The following is a 23,305-nucleotide window of genomic DNA, read 5'->3' as shown; positions in this document are numbered from 1 at the left end:
TAAAATTACCGATTTGAATTTTTTCTATAAAGTGATAGTTAAATCATTGTAATTTATCAGCATGCTAGTTCGTAAATAACTCAGTGTACAATATGACATGAATATGTGTGCAAGAAAATCGAAAAGGACATAACCAGTACTCTAGTTTCAATCCTCAGCAGAATTCTATTTCTAAGATAACAACATTTGTGGTTTTTTAATCATATCAGTCGTGTTCTTCTATTTTCTAAATAACAAAAAAGAAATAGAAAATATTAGGGATAACTATATTTTGTTGAGATATTTCATTTAATTTTCCTCGTAAGAAATCTTAAAATGATTAAGACTGGCAACGTACACCAATAAGTTCAAGAAATCCTGAGAAAAGAGATTTTGCATTATCAAAACGCATTCACCACGAGGATGAATGTTTCAGATGTATTATACCTTACTACAGAGTATAGTCTTCTGTAAGCAAAATAAAAAAAGTATTTTCCTGGTATAAACTTCAGAAATTTTGGTAATGAGTTCGCTGTTGCACAAAACGAAGACAAGTGTAATTTGTGATAGAAGTTTTTTTTGATTATACAAAACACATCTGCCTGTAATAATCGTATATCCGTAAAAATAACTAATACTATCGTTCCTTCATATGTCAGTATTTAACTTATAATTTTACAAATCATTATTTCAAAATTTATTATTGCTAAAATATAATTCTTATCATAAAAATCCATAAATTTCATCCCAAATTAATTAATACTTTTCTTTTGTGAAATTAGATGTCCAATATTTCATATGTATTTGTAACTAAATGTAATATTTTTGACAAAGTATTATCATACCTTTTGTCATATCTCGTATTTCTTTCCGTTAAACGATTAAACTTCATAAATTTATGTTATCTGAAGTTATAAATTCATGATGTTTAACAGTTAAGGTATAGGAGGATCGAATGTAGACGTAAGTGCTATTCAGAAATGAACAATGTAGACTTAACGTTCAGTGTTTAAGAGTTCCTTTGCATACTTGAAATAGGAACGGCGCTATTCTTTTTTTGCTATTACAGTCGACATCTTTCGGAGTCGATCGATTGTTTCAAGTGCACAGTCCGAAGCAATTCTTCCAAGAAACCATAAAATATTAGGTTAATATTATTAGTTTCCGTTGCGACGATTGTAGAATTATATTTTAAAGCTCCGGTTTACGATTCGTGTAGTGAATATGAAACTTTAACGTTAACAGTATGTAATTAACAAATTTCATAAAATTAAAATTTTGTGTTGCCGTAAGTGATTATAACTTTCTTAAAAATTGGAAATATATTTAATACTATATAATATTATTATGTTAATATTCGATATACATCTTGTATTTGAGGCCTCGTGAATTTTGTCGTTAATGAAATTCGTATAAAAACAATTATGAATTGATTATTTTAAATAGTTAAATTTCTTTTTATAAAAATTGAATTCAAATTGATCTCACGTATAATCGAAAATGTGAAAAATATATCATCGGGTATTACATGAAGTCTTACACTGAACTGTAGTTTATTTTTAAATTTTTAAATTTTTACGTTTATGTATTAATACAATTTACTAATCTTTAGAACAGTTTACTACAGACTTTTAGAACATTCCAATCATAGATTATTTAATTCGTTTTTCGTTGTTTGAAAAATTGGGAAGGTACAAAAACTAAAAAATATCCACCATGCATATTGCTAAGAGAAAATATTCAGTCACGTATTTATATTATAACCACATGATGTCAAGTAACAAGAGCAGTATAACAGTTAAATCAACATTCACACTACCTATTTCATATTGCATATATAAATAACCAGTTCTGAACCTGGAAATTTCAATAATCTGAAATTGTGACGAAAATGAAGAATTTAATATGTACAATCAATTTTAAAACAAATTCTTTTTACAATGAGCTCGACTCAAGGATTTACTCATTCCCAGTTAGGAATCCCTGATTTCTTAAATTGTTTTAGATCATTCCATAACTAATATCATATTTTATGTTAACTTTTTTTTTATTTTTCAACTAATATTTCAATACCATTCTCGAAATAGCATTAAAAATTCTTTTACATAGTAAACGACACTACTTATGGAATGACCGAATATTCGAACTGCATATTTCAACACAATTCATTGAAAGTAAGAAAATGTTATCATAATCAAAATAAAATTACGTATGGAATAAAACTCGAAACTTATTTTAATCGTTACTTATAATACAATGTTTTTGTTTCTTATTTTACCGCAGTGATCGGTTGTTTTTCTATGAAGTACAGCGATATTTTGTTTTCCAGGGAGAAAAAGGGCAGAAAGGAGAACTCGGAAGTCCAGGCTTTGACGTTTTTTCTGCAGTAAAGGTATCTAACTACGCTATCTAACGAGACTCATACGGCGCGAGAGGAGCGGATTTTCCCGCTACAGTCCAGCGTACGTAACACAAAAACGCATCGTTTTATCGTTTTATCACAGACGAGTTGTACAAAGTCAAAAAGCAGCTGTCTGGTTAACGAGATGTTAATCAATCGATGCGACGAAGAAACTGACAGCGATGCATAAAACGATGTGTTTAATGGATAAAAAAAATATTGATTATTCATGTTCACGCTATCTGTTACAGATGTTACACGAGACAGATATGTTTCAACTGAAAAATATCGTTATATTTTACTTATATTGTATGATTTAATTATCACGATTCTTTATATACGCTTATATTTATCGTACAGTATTTTAATATTTAGAACACGTCATATCTTACATAAAAACTTCTTCGGAGTTGGTATTACTGAAAATATCGTATTACAATTAACTTATGTTTAGAGTATAAAAAACTTCACCTTTTTCTGTGATTATTAAAAAATGTACGTTTTCTAGGAAAAATTCGTGAATTCGTGATTTTTTAATGAGTTCAAAAGAAAAATTGAAGGGGGAAGTATAATAAACTTGAGTATTTAACCAAAACTAGTGTCAAATTCACGTTTTAATGGCCTAGACAAATCGAAGTTGTATAATTGCGTTAATTGTCTTCCGGTGATACTGCTACGCTATGAATGTAAATTGAATTTTGCAGCTTATTCTATATCCACCAGAAAGTTTCCGACGCTTCTACATTTTCACTTTTAATCAAGTTTAACCTTCAAATTGCTCTTGCATTCTTGCAGAAAAATTTAATGGGAATTATGAATGTAACAAGACTTAAGAAACATTAAATGAAAGTTTGAAAATATCTAATGAGTACCAAGAGTTTCTTTTATGCCGACAGGTATAGCATGAAAAATTGTATTCGTTGTTTGGCCACTAATGTATAATTTATATTCCTTCTATCTCGAGCACGCAAATTTTATAATATTAAAGTATGGCCTTTAAAAGAAATATGTACAATTACAATGGTATACGTATATTTTATATTTTACAATACAGAATAATTTTAAATCATTTTAACCTATATAAAAAATTAACAGTAAAATAATTGTTAGAAATATTCAAAACGCGCGTCAAACTTCATAACATTCGTTAGTTTTATAAATCGATAACATTTGTTTGTTTTATATTGTTTTTGTGCTTTTCCGAATTGGTTGATGAAATTTATCTGTTTCAAAATATTTATTCCTCCTGATCTAATTTATTAAATAATATTCACTTATAACAAGTAAATAAAGTTTATTTAAGAAAATACTTCGTTTCATTTCATCAATAATTGCTCGAAACATATATAAAAAAATTTCAATGTTTTCCATTTTGAACTTCCTCTGCGAACAAAGAGTCTCTATTAACTGTAATGAATGCATAGACGTGTTCTAAGTAAAACTGGTTTCGAATAAATTCGATTATGTCTGAAATTTTCCAGTTGAAACAATTTTTAACTCTATATAATTAAGTGATCGTACGCCAGATATTTTGTGTAAATTGTTACACGATGATTACCAATGTTTCTCGTTGGCTCGTGAGATGATCGAGAACAATGACTGTTTTTAGCGGCAACGGAAGTTTTATATTCCTAAACAGAAGCAAACAGAGAAGATACTTTTTGTCAATGTTATTTTAGTTGCAATGGTATACTGCATACGAATATGCATATGTATATTTCTGTACTTAGAAAGTCGGAGTCTCGTTCTCGATCATGAATACCGAACAATGCCTCTCATTGAATTATACCGATGACTTGTTACGTGGTCATTAAGAAAATCTATAAGACCAGCTTAGTATCTTCTGTGAGAGTATACTGACTTCATCGACAACGACTGTAGACGTACGAATTATGATTAACCTATTCGAGTCATAACAATGAGAATAATTTATCGATCTAGATCCCTATCTTCCGAAATAAGTTTGGAACAATTAGACGTTAAAAAGACAAATAAACAAGTTAACAACGTTAGAAGAAGTTCAATTATTTATAATTTTTCATTGCATAATTATTATCATGTATATTCACAACTGATTAATTTTAATCCTTTGTATTGAAGAGACAACGTTCAGTCGCTATTTGATACAAGCCAGCAAAATAATAAAATTTGATATTCAAGATTAAATTATGCATAACATATCAGCATATAAAATATTGAAATAAAACATTTTCGTTTTGATTACTGCAAAATTGTTTTTATATTAGCTGCATCAAAATATCATAACATAAAGCGATGAATATCTATTACAAAAACTACTGTCAAATGTAAAGATTCAATTCTACAGAAATAATATAACTGGTGATTTAATTACAATTTAAGTAAACGTTCATTTATTCCAACAGTCGTTGTCTCGATGTCGCAGAAACAAAACTGTTTTCGCAACTAAATTGTTAACATCGAATCTCAATAGCTAACAGCGTTAATTCTTTGTAAGATAGATGAGCCTTGGGTCCTTATACGGATTCTTGATTGCCACGTGGCGCAAGGTTTAATGTATTTTTATTCTCTCGACGACGTATCGATCTTCGATGATGCAGATTAACAATATAAATCATCTTTTCGCCTACGGGTCAATGCACAGGGATTAGGGTTAAAGAGGTCGGTGACGACACTCCGCGGCGGGACGCTCGGCTATGCGGAAATCGTCGCTCTGAAGGTAACCGGCCTCTTCTGAAAGGCAACACGGCTCGTGTTGTAGCTCAGAAAAATCTCTTCTCGTCGTCGTTGCTCCTGCATCTTCTACTATTCCACCTCTCCCTTCTTCGTCTTTGTCTTCGTCTTCCTCCGGTTCCTCCTCCTGTTCCTCTTCTTCCTGTTCCTCTTCCTCCACCCCTTCCCCACTCCTTTTTTTAATCCTCGTATTCAGTAGCGAACCCCGCCAGTCCACATTTCGTTTCCTTGTTTGAAAGCTACCCACACCGAGTTACCTAGCCGTACTCCTAGACGCAATCCTATTTCTAGTCGTTGCCTCGTACGGTGCTTTCGGTGTAACGTTCTCGTTCGTTTAAAGTGCGGCGACACTTTGCTTCAACGAAAAACGCTCCGTTACGCGCTCAATTGTTGCAAAGATCGGCCGATGTGCAATTAGACGTCCCGTGTCAAGGAAAAAGTTGATTCATGCCGTTCACCGGTGCGTTATCTCGCGCTGGATTCTAACTTGTGCGCAAGTTTCACATGTGCACTTCTGTCGGGATAAATTGGTGAATTATGCCAGCGTTTCGTTCGTGTGGCTGATGCAATTGTAAACTGTGATTCGATAATAGATTATTCTTAATAATGTTCACTAGGCGAACAACTTTTTCCATGGATTGTTTCATGGTTCAAATACATACGTTTGGCATCGAAGCGGTTATGTTTTCCATCGAAGTGTTAATCGTCGCACTTTTGTTTATCCTTGGTTTTTGGTTGGTAATGGTACTTACTTACTTTAAGTTACAGTATTTAGGTATATCTCTGGGCATGTCTTGGATTCGGAAGAGCAATGAGAAACGAGATACCCTGAAATATCCATTTTAGGTTTTTCTTACCTACCCCCTTTTACCACCTATGTTTTCGTCTGGTAGCGATTTGGTTTTTACCCGTAGTGTTGACCTACTTCTAGGGACTTCAGGAGCAAGGGCATAATATCTCAGCGCAGACCATCATACAACTGAAAGTAAGTGCGCCTGCTCTTTGGGAGCCCCTCCTTTCTCCTTTCTCCTTTTCCTTTCCCCCTCATCGATTCTACAAGAGTTCGACTTAGTATTTTCTTCGCAGGCGAAATATTTGTAAAATCACCGGTCTTTTGATACGAAAAAGTGTGCTCGATTGAACACCGCCAATTTTACGAGACGATAACCGTCATGGTTTATTCATGTGTACTTAATAGAGAAAAGACATTGAATTACTCGAATCGACGATTTTTCGAACATCAGCATCAGAAAATCTAATATACGTCTTCGCGCTTTCGTATTTCTGTCGAAAAAAACTGAAAAGTATAAAAGTAAAAATAACTAACTAACTAAAAAACTGAAAAATATGGGCAACACTTTTTTTTCACCACGTATTTTATTTGATCAAAGTCGAAAATATATTATAGAATGGTTTTTACTTGCTGAATCGAGCGGTGCGTGCGTAAAGGGACTATTCATGGATACGTTTACTTATGTAAAACGAAACGTATCGAAATACCCCTTTCTACATGCACATCTTACTAAAATCTGTACTTCTCCAGCACCTTCCTATTTTACAATTTTAAACCGAGTATCGTTTCACTCTTTTCTACCTCTTTCTTCAGGGCCGTGCCGCAAATTTCAAACAACCTTTAGAATAAAGTTGTCGCTTCTGTTTAAAATCAACGGTATAAACTGTGAACGAAAGAACAGAAACGAATCGGAAACTATGGTCGATGACAAGCAACCAAGAACAATATAGAGCGATATAAAACAGTTTTTCTCTTTGCTATACACAAAACATTACGATGTTGGGTCCATTTAATATTTTCTTACAATATTTTATAAGATCTATCATAGAATATTTAACGTTATTTTAAAATAAACACAAGTCTACATTCGAATGAAACATAACATACCTAGGCTATCTGTTTGACGTAGCACAAGTGTATTTCCCCCACCGTTGTAAGAAATCCTCGTAGCTTTGTAAACTTTAACACTAGAATGACCAAACCTATTAACACTTTAACCCCTTTAATTCCCGGTGGCATCGTCTTGAAACCACATATTTCAACGTCAGTAAAAAGCGAACCAGTGTTGTTAGATTATTCGCGAGATCAACTTAATTCAGATGAGTATAAATCGATATGAAATCGCCACTTATTTTCTTGACGGTTAGAATAGCATTTTTTATAGAATATTTATTTTCGTTAAAAATGATGGGTTAGTTAATGTATATTGTAAAAGTAAATATATTTTTCCTAAAAAATTTTATTTGAGATCTAAAGGGTTAACCGTCAAATTGTTGACGCATTAACGCGTTTTTGTTCTGTAAAGTCAAACAAAGTAAAATTTCCTTCCTGTGAAATTTTCTTAATTTATGATCCATGGAATAAAATACTTTTTATGAAACAATCGTAATATTGTGTATACTTTTTCAATCGATTTTTTTCCACGTATAAAAACAGAATTAATTTTCATTAAATGATTCCATACAACGTCCGGCGTTTAGCGGATTTCATAGCCCGGGTGCTCAAGTGTTAAAATGGCGGATATAAAATTTCTTATTTTACATTGCAAATACTGTTACGACGATTTTATTAAGGTTTATGTTGGCCGTACTCAAAATAAAGTAATAAGTACTTATATACGCCAATTTATTTTTCATTAACCTTATCTGATTTTAAAATTTCGCATATAGAATACCTGAATACACCAAAATCTATCAATATAATAAATCAATATGCTGGTTATTCTAATGTTAAAGAAACCGTACAATTCGGGTGGTATGTTACACAATTTTTTATCGTGTTATTCGAGGTTTACCTGTATTAACCTTTTAGCTACGGCGAGACTAGTCGCGAAGCTCTGTACGGCAAAGTTTGACGCAGACTGCGTGTAATAAGTAATACTACGATTTGAAACTGATAGAATTTTCCACTCTGAAATCACATTAGATCAGACCAGAGGTGTCCAACCTTTTAGATACCTTGAGCCTCATTAGAAAAAGAAAGGTGGTTATGAGCCGCACATAAATTAACCCTTTGCTGTCGAATGTCTCCATAATGGCGACTTCTATAGTTGTGAATGAATAACTTAATTATTCAGATAATCAGAGATTGATACGTGGTATTCTTCTTTCTGATATTTAAGATTTCGGTACATAATTAAATTTTGCATGGAAAGTGTTTTTAAAGGTTTGAAATATTCTCGTCTACAAAGGGTTAATAGCATGTTTAACATGTACTTGTAGTGAGAATGGTTCAAAGTTTCTGGGTATAAACTGAGTCCATTACGAATTGTTTCCCGACGTTTTGCTAGCATTGCAGCTGGCATCATCAGGGGGATGAGGACTCACTAATACTGATTAGCCAGAATCAGTGGTTCCTATGTAACCATACCTTGCTTGGATTTGCGGGTGGATAATCGCCAATACGGTGTTTTGAATTGATCAGCTGATCAATTTAAAACACCGTATTGCTGATTATGCATGTGCATGATGCCAGCTGCAATGCTAGCGAAACGTCTGGAAACAATTCCTAATAAACTCAGTTAAACTCGAAAAGTATGAACACTTCTCATAGTATTCCTGGCCGTGAAAGCCTGAAACAAATCGTATGTACCTGTAGCATTATTAATGGGTCTTTTAGTCGTATTCTCATAAAATTTGTAAGCTTATGATTTTTTGTTGGGCCGCGTTCACAACCGCCTTGAGTCGTGAGTTGAACAAGCTTGGATTAGACTGCAATGTGCACAGTCATCGATAACACCGAAAGAAGTGAGCCACTATGGTGGCATATAGTAGCTAAAAGGTTAAAATACTGGAAAGTCGCAATGACACGATCATCAAATCGTTTCTTCTTATTACCTCTTGGGGAGCAGTCTTTCGTAGGATTGTAGCCACCACTTGCTGCGAAGTATGTGGCTATAAAGTCCGCTACAGAAAAGTGGCGAGAAATAGAATGTTATCGCCGGAAAGTCCGCAGTGCGAGAAGGGAAAGAGGGTCAAGCTAAGGATTCATTGGTTCTCCAGGCCATTAATTAAAGCGACGCTTCCAGAGGTTTACGATGCGGCTGTAATTATTAGGAACGAAGACCAGACCTCTAAAACCATATGTTCACTAAAAATATACAATAATAAAGTGACTTCTAGGATCGTAGTTTGAAGTTCGTTTGTTACTGACTGACAAATTCACAGGTAAAACTGCGATGTTAAGATCATTGGAACTAAGTATCTTAACCCCTTAAGCTACAATATCTTATCAGACTCACGACGAAAATTTTTTATCGAATTTGACAAATCTAAGTGTTATTTTTTTTCAATTATTAATTATTACTTTTTTATTATCAATCGTTAACTTTTGCAGTAAACATAAACATAGAATAAGTATCAAATCCTCTTCTTTTTCTGATAAATTACTTATTAATGATAAAGTAGTTCTATCGATCACGGTTAAGAAATAAATCTTAGGCCAAAAGGTTAACACTAGAACTGCCGTACTCGTTAAGACGTCGGGTTTCAATTTCCGTATTTTCCAATTATTAATATCTTGAAGGTGTAAAATATTCGAAATGATTTTAAAAATAAAGAGTTTCACTTCAATACTATACGGAAAATATTAAGAAGCCGAAAAATATTTGTTGTAACAGTTTTTATAAGCATTACACATTAATCACATTAAACGCTCAGTAGTTCTAGCATTGAACCTCAGTTTTACCAAATCACAAAACATTCAATCATCCACATCGTAGATTTGATTATTAAAATTGCAAATATTTTGGCACATATTTCACTAGAATATCATTATAGTTCCTTGTTCTTGATTGTTGGTGATGCTCTAAATGATAAATAAAATGAAATCTGAAAAGAATATGAGCTTAATTCGCGTTCAATATTATGAATGACGATCAATTAAAAAAATTTTAATTTTTACCGTAATAACAAACGATAGCTCTTTGTTCAGATACAATTATTATCGCTATAATGAATTGACCTATAGTAATTTCTGTTGGACAAGATAATTCATGCGATCTCTAATCACAGAAAAAATTCTTTTACACAGAAAATAGTCAATAGCCAAATATTCTCATGCAGCAGTAGGTGTTCTATATAAAACAATTTTGATTAAGCTTTTTTTTTCACTAAATTGAAACAAATAAATAGATGCAATGTTATCGCGTTATCACTGAATAAGTGGTTCTAATATTAGCTAAATAATAAACGGTCAATCTTCGAGAAGTAAACACGATTGCTAATTTTACAAATAAGTCTGAAACTATTTCGTGTTTTGATCATAACTAGCAATTCACATGTAAGTACTGGTTTCCATACCGTTTCTTTTCATTTTCATAGATATAATGCTTACAATATTCGAGTATTATAAAGTTTATTAGATTTGGAGCTTAATTAGGTATATTACACATCTAAATGCCATACTCTGTAATTAAGCAGTGACAAACAGATGTTCAGAAAAAGAGCACGGCCCTGTCTTTTCTGCATGTTCTCTTCCAAACAGCTCGCGCGAGATCAACAATACCTACGTGAACGAATGAATTCGCATGTGTGTACGTTCTTGTATTGCATGTTAGTTTTTTTTATTCCCCTCTCTATAAATATAACTACTTGAGAGCGTAGAGTTGACGTATAATTCACGTGTCTTAATATACGAATGTGCAACTGAAAATCCTCTGCATAAATAAGTACAAGTATTCGCATGGTGCGTCTAAGCACGTAAAAGCACACTTGTGCGTGCTTACGTGTTCTTTAAGTACAGAGCGTCTTATTTTAATCTATAAATGCAATCATTCCCGGAACAGTTCGTTATTTAAAAAATGTCTCAAATGTTATTTTTTCTGTTTTGATCAATTTTTTGTAGGAAATAACTTACTACCTTGAAAACATAATACTGACCTTTATATGTCCTACAAACATCCATCTAGAGAAGAACTAAGTGTACGAAATTACTGCCCTCTTAAAGTAGAAAAATTTGGATTTGAGACATTTTTAAAATAATGAATAGTTTCGGAGATAATTACATTTATAGATTCAAATGGGTACCCCGTATATATTACATATATGTGTTTTCGTTTCCAAGTTATATCTTGCGGTGTTCAGTGCAAAGCGTTGATAATTTCCTTTAAAATTTGTCTCCAGTATAATCAAAATTTCTTTTTGTACTGACTTATTATATATTATCTGTATTCAAACACATAATATTAGGTCACTGTCTGTGTTAATTAACTTTTGGAACCTTTCAGTTTCTAATGAACTTGAAGAAATTGTTGAATGAACGTTTGAAAATTTCTAATAATTATATTTCGCGCAAAATTTTTATCAATTTATATTTCTTATAGCCAGTACAATGTACACAAAGAAACACTTAAATTTTTATTATTTTTAAAGATACAATGACAGGATTCCAGAACTCACGAATTTAGTTGAGGTTTCCTAATAATGTATATCGTTCTGTTTTAAAAGTACTCCACTGTAAAGACACGTACTTAGTTCTTTCGAAATATTCACATTTCAAATTTCAGTACTTACTGTTGTATCCCTTTAGGTCCCAAATAAAAATGTTTAGAAAAAATACATTTATTCTCATAATATACGTTAACTAACTTACCATTTTTAACGAAAATAAATATTTTTATTAAAAATATTATTCTGTAACTGTCAAAAAAATAGATAGCTACTACTATATCAATTTTATACTGTTATTTTCGCGACCAATCCAGTAATTCGCATTTTACCGATATTGAAATATGTGGTCTCAAGACGATGCCATCGAAAGGCCACTAAAGGCTTAAACATAATTGAATTATACTTCTTTTGTCTATCTGTACAAAATCATTAAACTTCACGCGAAAAAATACGCGATAAATATTAAAAAATTTGTAATATTTATTATTAACATTTATAATAAATATATTTTTAAAGAATATATGGTAAATCTTTACCATTAAGATCACAGATTTCTTTAGTATGCACGATTCTGAATATGACATGAAAGAAAATTAAAGAGGTGATTTCTCCATAATATGATAATAATTATGAATAAAGAAATTGCGCCTTTAGTTTAGTTGTTCAGTCACTTCCGATTAATAGAGGCAAATTAATCATAGACGCATGCGTGGATAACAATTATACACCGAAGGAAAGACAGAAACATTTCTTGTTGTCTTAGATTCCAGCGTGTGAAATATTTAGTAAAATATCAGACACAAATCCATTGAAATCCGCAAGAGCATATTAATAGCCGCCCTATTTTCAAATAGACAGGCGAAAAAAAATTGATAGGAATGTAAAAAGCTATGACAGCTTGATAACAGCCGCTTCAGTCAGATATACACTTGTCACCCCGATCTAGTATTGATCTTGTCAACAGCATAGAAACAGCTTTCAACGTGAAAGGTATATTGTTTCTCTTATTTTCAATTTAAATGTAAGAAAAAAGGGTTATGTGGACTGAAAATTAAAATTCACATGTTGAAGCACGATTTACGTGTTGACTCATGTGTTTTGGTATGCACGTACAGGTTTTCATAGAGCATTCACAGGACTTGCGGACTTTTTCCGCAATGCATGTGAATAGTCTTGTGGACACGGTAAATATGCGGAAACAATTTCGTTATGTGTGCTTATAGATTATTTACGTGGACAGAAATTGGGTAGCCATTCGACCTCTTGACTCGAAAATCTTGTAGGGTGATTCGTAATATGCTCTGGTGAATTGCGGAAAGTGGACAAATTTAACTTGTTAACCTTTAATTAATTATTATACTGATAATAATAATTAATAATAATTCATTAAATTCTTAGCGATTTGTACTTTTTCTTGCATCTGAACATCTTTATAAAAGTCAAGTACTTACAAAGGAAAAGAAAACATTTTTATTAAGATACATTAAAGTTGATCTTTATCAAATAGCAACATAAAATAGATTTCTTAAGTCCGTTGTTACTTGCTTCATGCATGACCGCTTGAAAAATTTCAAACTGTGCGTGGAATGTAAGGTCAGATACTGTTTTCATGAATGTATGTTCATAGGATTCAGTTTAATTAATCAATGGAATTAAATTCTAAAATTATGTTCAGTTCCGTCACTAGTACCATAGCTAAGTTTTCTAAAAGGAAATAATTTTTATCTATTTCTTTTCAGAGTTTTCTAGTTTCGTTTTACAAGTTCTATTTTTATAGATATTCTCTGCTTTATATGTAATGTATAATTAGTCTTTGAATAACTATCATAACGATTATTTTAATTATATCAGTGTTACTTCCCGCCAGTATTCTGATTATTGTGTGTAAATTATAATAATATTGGAATTATTTAAAAATAAGTAATATTGTCGAAGGAAATCGTAAAAATAAATTGTACTGAGAATGAATGGTATGATACATACATGAACTTAAAAAGTGATGATAAGACAAGTATATAATTATTATACACGAGACTAATGAGTAAAAGGAAGTATATACGCGACCCTCCATAAAATCCTGAACTCGTAAAAAAGCTTATTCGTGAAACTTCTCTATGCTTCACAAGATTTTCTGGATAACATTGGAACGATCAAACTCTGGCGAGAAGTTCTACTGTTCTAAAGTTCCTAAAATGGGAAAGAAATCTTTTAAAGTAAAGACATTTGCTTGAAATGATTTCACAAATTGAAAACCTAACAAAGAGTCTTAGGTAATAAAGTTTTATGTAACAGAGTATTATATTCTTACTAATTCTCTTACCCGAGAATTGTTCGCCGAATAACAGTTATTACAGAATCTAGAACAACTTGTATAGGAGAAAGAACAACTCACTTAATTCCTTAACTGCCGAAAGTTATCTACAGACGTCCATGCATCAGAAATGTTAAACGTAACTTTCGTAATATTTCGCAATAAACATTACACATGGACTATACATCCAAATTATAAAGTTTCATATTTAATATCGAGCATTGTATAATAAATCAATCGCGAAATATTGTAATAAAATAGCTTTGCTTCGTGATTTACATATGATTTTTCTTTAAGTTTCAAACATTCGGAAAATATTGAATATTTTTGTGATGAACTTTCAAGTGCAAAAGATTAAACAAAGGCTTTGTAGTATACAAATGGACTGAATATAAATAAATATAAACGGTAATTCTAAATGTAAAAAAAATTCGTAATATTGTTTCCAAATTCATGATCTATGGATGCTTCAATAGAAAGATGAAGACAATCCTGCTACCAAGTATTTATTACATTTTCCAATAATAAGATAAAACGAGAAGAGAAGGCTCACTTTTTTTAAAAGAACCATTACATCATAAGTATCATCGATGAAAAGAAATATATTTATAAAAGCAAATACATACAAACGGAATAGTTAAATATGCCTCTGTGTAAGATCCAATACGACTAAAAACAATTGAAAATATAGAAATCTGACGATTTAACACCTTCGCGACTATCATTGTGACATTCGACATTTTATATCTTGCACAAAGAAAATAAAATTACTTTCGCGTGTTTTTATCTGAAATCGTAACATGGTGCAACGTGTAGTAACTGGACGAGATTTTTTTTGTAACACCTAACCAATCGAATAGAGGGAACTCCCATTTTTCTCTTAACGACGCATTGTCATTTCTTTTGTTTATTTGTTTCTCTTGTTATTTAGTAAATCTTGAATTGAGGACATTTGCAGTTCATTAAATACCTTTCTTGCTTTCATAGAACATAATTTTTAGTAAAATCTGTTGAATCAGTTCAGTTAATAAAAAATGTTATAGTTACAGTTCTTTTTTCCGGCGGTCTTCTAAATGTAAACATTTAATGAAATATTTAATGAAATATCATAACTATGACCATTACTATTGAAACAGAAGTTGTTCACTAACGTGTTAAATGAGACCGGACCATCTTACCTACAGAGCCATCTCACCCGAAATTAACTTGTTAACTGTGGAATTTAATTTCAAAAATCTGTGATAACGCTCGCACTGAAATCAAGTAATGAAGTGTATACTCGTCAAACGCAAGCCAGATACACCTATAATATATTCTAACGAAAAGTTAAAACAAAGAAGAATTACACGTTTATCTGAAAACATAAACAATTGATCGTTGAAAAAATTAGTATCATTTTGATCGCATGATGGCGTGCATACTCGTCAAACGCAATTAACGGGTTAACCTACACGATAACGAATCGTTGCCGTATGACTTTATTTCCACGCGCAATTTTTTCTGCCTGCTTCTTTTCGCCACTGTCCGCAATTTTCTTCCATCTGTTCACCTTTTCTCTTTGAATCCACTGTCTCCTCCTATCTTTCTTCGTTTCTTACGATTGCCTCTTTTTCTACACACCATCGGGAAATTGGTCCACTGTCCCGTTCCTGTTCCTTCCATTTATGAAACAAACCGACGAGTACCGAGAGACACTCTTGTTGAGGGCTCTCGCCGGAAGAAAGCGGTAACGACGTAACACTCTTGGAACGTAACAGGGAGAACCAGGAGAACCTGGACCCCCGGGGCCACCCGGTCCTCCGGGAGCCGAAGGGCTTCCTGGACACGAAGGCAGACAAGGCTCCCCAGGCGGTGTCGGGCCACCGGGTGAGAAAGGAGCGTCAGGACCGATTGGACCGATTGGTCCGTCTGGAGCTCCCGGACTTCCAGGTCCCAAGGTAATCTGAAAATTATAAATTATTACTAGCGTCGTATTGTAATCATACGATAGCGCACTTTCATCCCTTAACCCAGAAGTGTCTAACTGACTCCCCTCACGCTAGTAACACCAAAACAGCGTTCTCCCACTATCTCTAATCTATCTCTACTTCGACCTTCAACGCATGGTCATTATTGCAATGCAACGGAGTGAGACTGAACTATAGAGAATTTCGTTTTCTATCGTTACATTTCTCTTCATCGTTATTGCTACTCGCCAATAATTATCGTACGTCAAAGGGCGACGTAGCCCGAGCATCGTGAGTGGATGAGTCCCCTTACCCCTCTACACTTTTAGCTTGGTGGTTGGTGGTGCTAACGTGAGAAGCATATAGTAGGTATGGAGAGGGTAACTTTTCGCCATGAGAGTGTCACTAGACTGTCTGCGAGCAGTCATCGTTCGCATCATTAGCGTACGCATGACCCCTCACTTACGCAGACTTCTTTTACGCGCTAAAAAATTTTATTTTACAATTTTATAGACATGAAAGAATAATGTATTCTTTGTTGAAACTCTTTTTCGCTGTCTATTACTGTTTTCAAGATAATCCGAGGAAAAAAGAATTTACATTTTTTTAAGGGGTGGTTTCACTCCTTCAAAGTTCATCATTTTTTGAATTTTCGAATTCGATACCTTTCCTTGTGAGCCATTCTTATGTTTACAGTCACGTAAGTATTAGCAGTGTTATAATTAAGGTAATTTTCTCTGAGGTAATTACATACTTCCTTATCGGTTTATCGTAAATTTATAGGATGCAAAGTCAATGTATTGCATTGTATTAACTTATTATGTAGGTTGCTACAAAAGTTTCAGGAATCTTTTAACGCAGAAATTTATGTTATTTTCGCAAAGTTTTATATTTGTAGGGTTAGAAAGTGTTGACACGGCACAATTGAAAATATATTAATATTCAAGGAGAATATTTTGAAAAAAAATATAACCACGAGTTGAAAGTTATTTGTGTTTCCTGATGCTTTCCCAAACTTTTGCAGCAACCCACGTATATATACTGACAACATACAGTGATATCTTTATTTCTGCATTCAATATTTGCAGTTTCATCCTCATCGGTTAATTGCACTGGCATCACAAATCGATCTTTCAAATTACACAGTAAAATAAATGACTGATGAAACAGTCGTATTTTTAATGTGTATTAAACTGACTGTTTCGTACACTAATTAAACTTTCTCTATTTCCTATTTGCATTTAATGTCTTTTATTCTCTCGAGTATACTAGAAAACAAATAAGAGCCTCAGCTATCTGAACCTCGATTATCCAAACCAGTATTAGATTGTCGTTATCACGATTCTTGTAAATTAAATAAATAATATTTTATTTTACGTACATAATTCTTGCATTCTATAAATAATTTTAATAGTTTTAGGTTTAATTTCTATAATTATATATTGCATAAGTTCCTACATGTTTAATTGGCCGAATTGTTCATTTATTCGAACAATTCGATTTCCCGGAACACCTTGATCCAAATTGGTTTGGATAATTAGAGCTCTACTGTAGCCGGAAATTTCTGAAACTCTATCTCACCGGATAGTGTTCGTGATATCTAATCGGGTAACAGGGTATATTATATACTCTATTAGGTAAAATTAGACGAAGAACTCATACCTCATTATAATCGTATTGTGTTTTTTATTTATTAGAAGCAACTCTTGTGAAAAGGAAATTGCCTTTATACTAGTATATGTAGTAATATTTTTATAAAAATATTTTAATTAAAATACAATAATTAAGTACTATTCTTATATAATTAAATGATGTCAATTTTCAAACAACATTAATAACAAAATTAATATTAAGAAATAGAATTTAAAAGAAGAATTTAATAACAATTCAACGTAGATTATAACGAAAATAATATCTTTACGTAAAGTAGCACAGTTGCTGTTATGCTTTTGCATACGACTACAATTTGTTACATTTCGTTAATTGTAATATAAAATTGTTAGCAAATTACTGCATAAATTATCATTTTTATTTTAATGCTGGAACTTTTTATTTACATTCCATGTATGTGTCCTTTGAGATTCGCTGTTATTTTTTGTAATATATGTGAATAACATATGTGAAAAATTGATATCTATGTATGGGTATGAACTATTCACACGCAAAATGGGTCTTCGAAGTTACATGCCTCGCAAGTGTCAGAAAAGGAATCTAAGTAATAAAATGAACGTAGCTGAACATTATCTAATTGATAGTTAACTGGAAATAACAACGAATATATTGTAAACTAATTAAATAAGAATACAAAGTAATAAATAAACATGCCAAATAGTGAAAAACATTTGTAAAGCTGTTTAAAGTGCAATCAAAGCAACACTTCCTTTTAGCAAACATTGAAATCTACCGAAAAAAATCTTTTTTGTCATCATGACATAAATTTGTTTGTCTGGTATATTTTTAGACCATTTATAAAGTACAAGTTTATACTAGTACAGTTCGAGAATTTCAGAGCATTTCTCAATTTTTCAAATTCTTGATGTTCAAGTGCTGAACATTTAATTCACACTCCTTAATTTCTACTATTTATTTATCACTAAGTTCATGGAACAATTTGACGCATATTGAATTTTATAAACATTATTTGGTAAATGTTTAAGTCGATGCTGATTGATGCAATTGCAGGAACACGTATCCTGATCGTCTATGTTTAAACCCTACATTTCCAAGGTCGGAATGAACGGATATCTATTTTGTTAGGAACAATAGAATAAACTAAATATATAATAAACGTCCGTAAACCTAGTGTTAAGGTCATTCCTTGAACGATTACAAACCGCGGTTTTCATTAATTCAAACTGCATTATTCGCAGGGTGACAGAGGTGATAAAGGTGACCGAGGCTTAACGACATCCTTGAACGGCGAACCGTTTGCGACTGGAGTGTTCGAAGGACCGCCCGGTCCACCAGGACCACCTGGTAAGCAGTTTGACGGTATAATTTTCATTCGAACTAACATAGAAAGATCATGTGCAACAATATTAATAGTAATTTTTCAAATTCTCATTTCAACAAAACGCTTACTTAAAATGTTCTACATTGATGAAAGTTGTGTTCAATATTTTAAATATAAAGTTCGAAACCTAGTTCATAGTAGATTTCTGTTATTGTCGGTAAACAACTGATTTATAACAAGAAATCAACATTTCACTTAATTTTACTACATAGCCTAGTAAACTCTAGTAACTCTGTGATGTTGACATAAAAATTCGATCGTATTGAAACATTTGCAACTAACAACCACAAATTCCATTTTCACATTCATTGTAAATGCGTTAGTGTAAGTGAATAACCGAACAATTAACCAAACACGATAACAATCATCTGATATTCAGTTTCATACAGAATTTGCTGGTTAAATTCTATTAATTATTCATACAGTAGAAGCTGTCTAATAATGAAATTCTAAATCAGGAGAATAGAATTTTTCAAGTTTAAAAATTTAATATAGGTTATGTTCAATCGTTTAACCAATTATAAACAAGATGAATATAGACTTAAGGTATAATTAACCTGAAAATCAACATAAATCAACGGCGTTGCAATAGGTGTTTCATAATGTATACCTGACCTTCGATTTACGCGAAAATCAGTATAAAAGAAAACAAAATATTGGAAATAAAAGTTGATATAAGTTTTAAAAATACATATTTATTTCACATTGCCAAAAAAAAGATATAATAATAATGACACTTCAGAAAATAAAAGTACTTACATTTTATCCAGTGTTACTAAATTAAGATCACGTGTAAAAACCACCACGTAAATAGTGTCCTAATTTATCGCGTAAAAATGTGCCACTTAAATTGAGGGCCGAATGTATACGATTAGTTTGAAACATTAATTTAGTAATTTGTTGAGACAACAATAATCATAACTCGCTTATTAGTATTTTTAAGCAAAAACGCCTTTAATGTCCTGACTGTCCGAGCCATAAATATATCACATAAAGAATATTAAAACATAATATTATATAAATATACTATAACTCTCATTATAAATATATGATTTAAGAAAATTTAGACTTTCCAGGAAATTTTTGTTATTATTTTTTATAGTCAAGAGATTAAAACAACTCTAAAGCCCTTTGAACTTTAACGACATAATAAACTTACTCCTTTCATAAACTCCATTTACGCGTCACAAATCAAGTCATCAGATGCTAGGATGGTTTCTGAATGCAGCAAGCTAAGTGTCAGCACGACCTCACTTGGCTGGCTAAACCAAAATTTATCAAAATCCTAGTTGTTCACGCAGCTCTTGATTTAATGAATACCTTAATTCGATTTGGTCAAAAGCAAATAGATTTCTGTGATCTATATGTCCTTAGATCAGTCTTTTTAGTCAAACCAATTACATTATATTAGTAATTACATATATTTTGAATAAAATAAGGTAGTGTACTACTTCTCTGATAAAAATTGGCTCAAAGCAAGAGTGTATATATGGTTGCCTGGTATAGCTTCAATATTTTATCAAATATTGAAAGTAGTAAAACAGTATACATTATCACTAAACATAACGCGACCGCTCTCAAAATGACCGGTTTCAAAATATGATTTTAAATTCTATGTTTTCTTTCATTCTTTTAACTTTATATCAATTCCTATATTATCGAGTTAATCAATTTTAAAATTGTTGTCTTCCTATTTGTTTCTATTTCCAATCAGAAAAATTTTCTTTTTCTAAAAGAACTATCACATCACAAATATCATTATCACCAAACGTACCGCGACCACTCAAATGATTGGCTTTAAAATTTGATTTAAAATTCTGCGTTTTTCTTCATTCATTTAACATTAAATCAATTCCTATAATATCAAATTAATCAGTTTTTCAATTTTTCTTTCCCTTTGTTTCTGTTTCCACTAAGAAAAATGTACCGCCTAACTTATTTACTTTTATTTTATAACCAATTATTTGACTGGTTACTGTAGGAATTGGTACATATAAAGCGCCGGTATGTTTAGTATTAATACTAAAACTACCGGACGAGTCAAATTGACCCACTTCAGGATTCTTATTTTGCAAGTATTCTAATTATGAAGTCGTTTCTGCGGTAGATTTTCAATGAAATTCGCGTATTTGCACAACTGCAAGACTAGAACACCTTTCGAATCTCAAGAAACTTATTGTTCTAATTTTTATAAAAAATTGAAAATAAGTCACTCTAATTGCTTGGTAGTTCCAGTGTTAACACACTGCACGCCGGTTAACACGTTCCGTGCCGTATGGAGCATAAGCGCCGCACTCCGAACTTTCCGTTCAGGCCGATGGGTCGCCTAGTAGAGTAAATGTTCAACCACGTATTTATTAAAATAATTACTTAAAAATTAAATTCATTGATTTATTGTCTAATGCATTGTAATCTCATAGGCAAAGAGCAAAACAATTTAATTGTAACTTGTGGGGCGCATGCATTCGAAAAGTATCCAAAAATCGGTGCGGCACTGAACGTGTCAAATATCAGCTTCTGAAATCCTGAATGTTCGCCTTACCTGCTTGCCTCTGAAGAATGAGCAGGTAAAGAAAATATTAAAAACCTTATACATTTTCGTAAAATAGTATATTTTGATTGAATATTCGTCACATACACTTTAACAAAAGCCAAAGATCCAGCAAAACAGAAATTACATGCATATCAGTGTGTAAGACATGCATACACACAGAAAAATATTCTGCAATATCGCGGGGCCGGCGTGCAACGTGTTAAAATGCGCGTCAAATTTAAAGAGGTTAAATATATAAATAATTCAGAAATGTTTACACAGAAACATTGAATTTTTGTATGCAGAATCAATCAGTAACGAACGGATACAAATAGATTTCTGAATTGTTGCACGTTTTTCAGCGTCACCGTTTTATAGTATTAATTAGCGTTAAGTGATTTCTTGTCGATAAATCTATCAGTAAACTTGAAAGTTTCCCAATACTTTAATTTGGGTCGCTCCACGGCTAAATAGACAGCACTTCAGAGTAATATTCACGAATCGTGAAGAATTAGCGACGTCTTTCCCACAACGATGAAAAATAATAACGATGTGATCATTAAATTTACATCGTCGGGAGTTAAGGCAAAGAAACAACAGTATTTATAGACTTCTTGGAGCTTCCAATGAGTTTTAAGACACATTTTATATGACGTGCTGAATAGAAATTGACAATGATAGGATAGATCAATTTTAACGTGACATTCGATAAACTACTACAGAATCGTAGCGTTGAAAAAAAACTTCAGCAAACCACAATCTCTCCGATATTGTAGCCATCGTGGTTCGATGTATCGACTACTTTATGACACCGTCGACATATCCTAAAACGTGAATACCAACAATAGCTGGAAGCTACATATTTCATTCTCACTTTCTGTCGATCGACCAAAATTTATAAGTACAGATTCTTCTAAAACGCAAAGGCTGCATTCTTATTTCATTTAATTATTATCATTCTTACTATTTATCAATTATAATCAATCGTAGTAAGTAGTAAGTAGAGTTGGAAAATGACTTGATGTCTAGCAAAAAGGCATCTAGTTTTCAGGTGTATTGTTTCGATTGATTATACATAACTGATTTGTATTGACGAATGGCAAATTGATAATCGAAAATATAAAAATTATCAAATAAAATCAACCGAAAACTGAGTAAGAACAAATGAAAACTGATTGATCAACTGAATTCTTCAGTTTAGCGATCAAGTGATTTCCCAGCAGTATTTATACTCATTTATAATCTTCACAAATCTAAAAATAAGTGCATTTGATTTTAGATACAACACAACACTGCACTAAATGTGCGAAGAGTGTAACATTTTTCAATCCTTTGCCCTATAATTTCTTTCTCAACTATAATAGATAGAACTACTTTGTCATTGATAATTTATTGGAAAAGAGAGAAAAATTCTAGGCATATTCTATGTCTGTATTTCCTCTAAAATATAATGAAAATAATATTTCATTTGAGTTCAAAATAATCGATTAATATTTAGGTTTGTTAAATCCAATTTGAAATCTTCATCGCGAGTGCCACACATTATTATGAGGCAAAGGATTACAATCAGTTTATCAGAAAAAGAGAAGGTCTTGTTAGTTAATATTAAATCTACCGAGCAATTGGAGTGACTTATTTCCAATGTTTTATAAAAATAGTAATACGCTTCTTGAGATTCAAAAGGTTTATCTAGTCTTATGTTTGTACAAATACAGAAATTTAATTTAAAATCTCTCGCAAGAATGCCTTCTTAATTTAAATACTTGCAAAATAAAAATTCTGAAGTAGGCCAATTTGACCTGTACAGTAGTTTTACTATTAATTAAAAAGTTGCAAGAGAAACAACTTAAACTCAATTATATGTATCACAGTTTATAAAACTGTGTATTTAAAATATGCTTTTTTATATAACTCTTTGCCGTGCAATATTGTGTCAAACCCGTGTTAAAGATTTCAAATAGAAAATAGTAATTAGAAATATTGTACAGTTCTTTTGAATTGAAACTTA

General features: G+C 32.0%; 1 protein-coding gene across 14 annotated transcripts in view; it reads left to right on the top strand.

Annotated features, from left to right (window-relative positions):
- LOC116428670 (uncharacterized) overlaps positions 1-23,305 on the top strand; it is a 340,086-nt gene that overhangs the window by 266,834 nt on the left and 49,947 nt on the right. For 11 of the 14 annotated variants that reach the window (XM_076371668.1, XM_076371669.1, XM_076371670.1 and 8 more), the window contains 5 exons: positions 2,309-2,373; positions 4,994-5,078; positions 6,024-6,077; positions 15,563-15,742; positions 18,622-18,727. In XM_076371668.1, the coding sequence (XP_076227783.1) occupies positions 2,309-2,373; positions 4,994-5,078; positions 6,024-6,077; positions 15,563-15,742; positions 18,622-18,727 (490 nt within the window). The remainder of the gene's footprint in view (positions 1-2,308; positions 2,374-4,993; positions 5,079-6,023; positions 6,078-15,562; positions 15,743-18,621; positions 18,728-23,305) is intronic. The other 3 variants (XM_031980617.2, XM_031980616.2, XM_076371672.1) reach the window with 2 other exon arrangements.

Source organism: Nomia melanderi, chromosome 10 (assembly GCF_051020985.1).
Source record: "Nomia melanderi isolate GNS246 chromosome 10, iyNomMela1, whole genome shotgun sequence".
Taxonomy (NCBI): Eukaryota; Metazoa; Arthropoda; class Insecta; order Hymenoptera; family Halictidae; genus Nomia; species Nomia melanderi.
The sequence above is the reverse complement of the archived record's forward strand: the minus strand, read 5'-3'. Positions and strand labels throughout refer to the sequence as shown.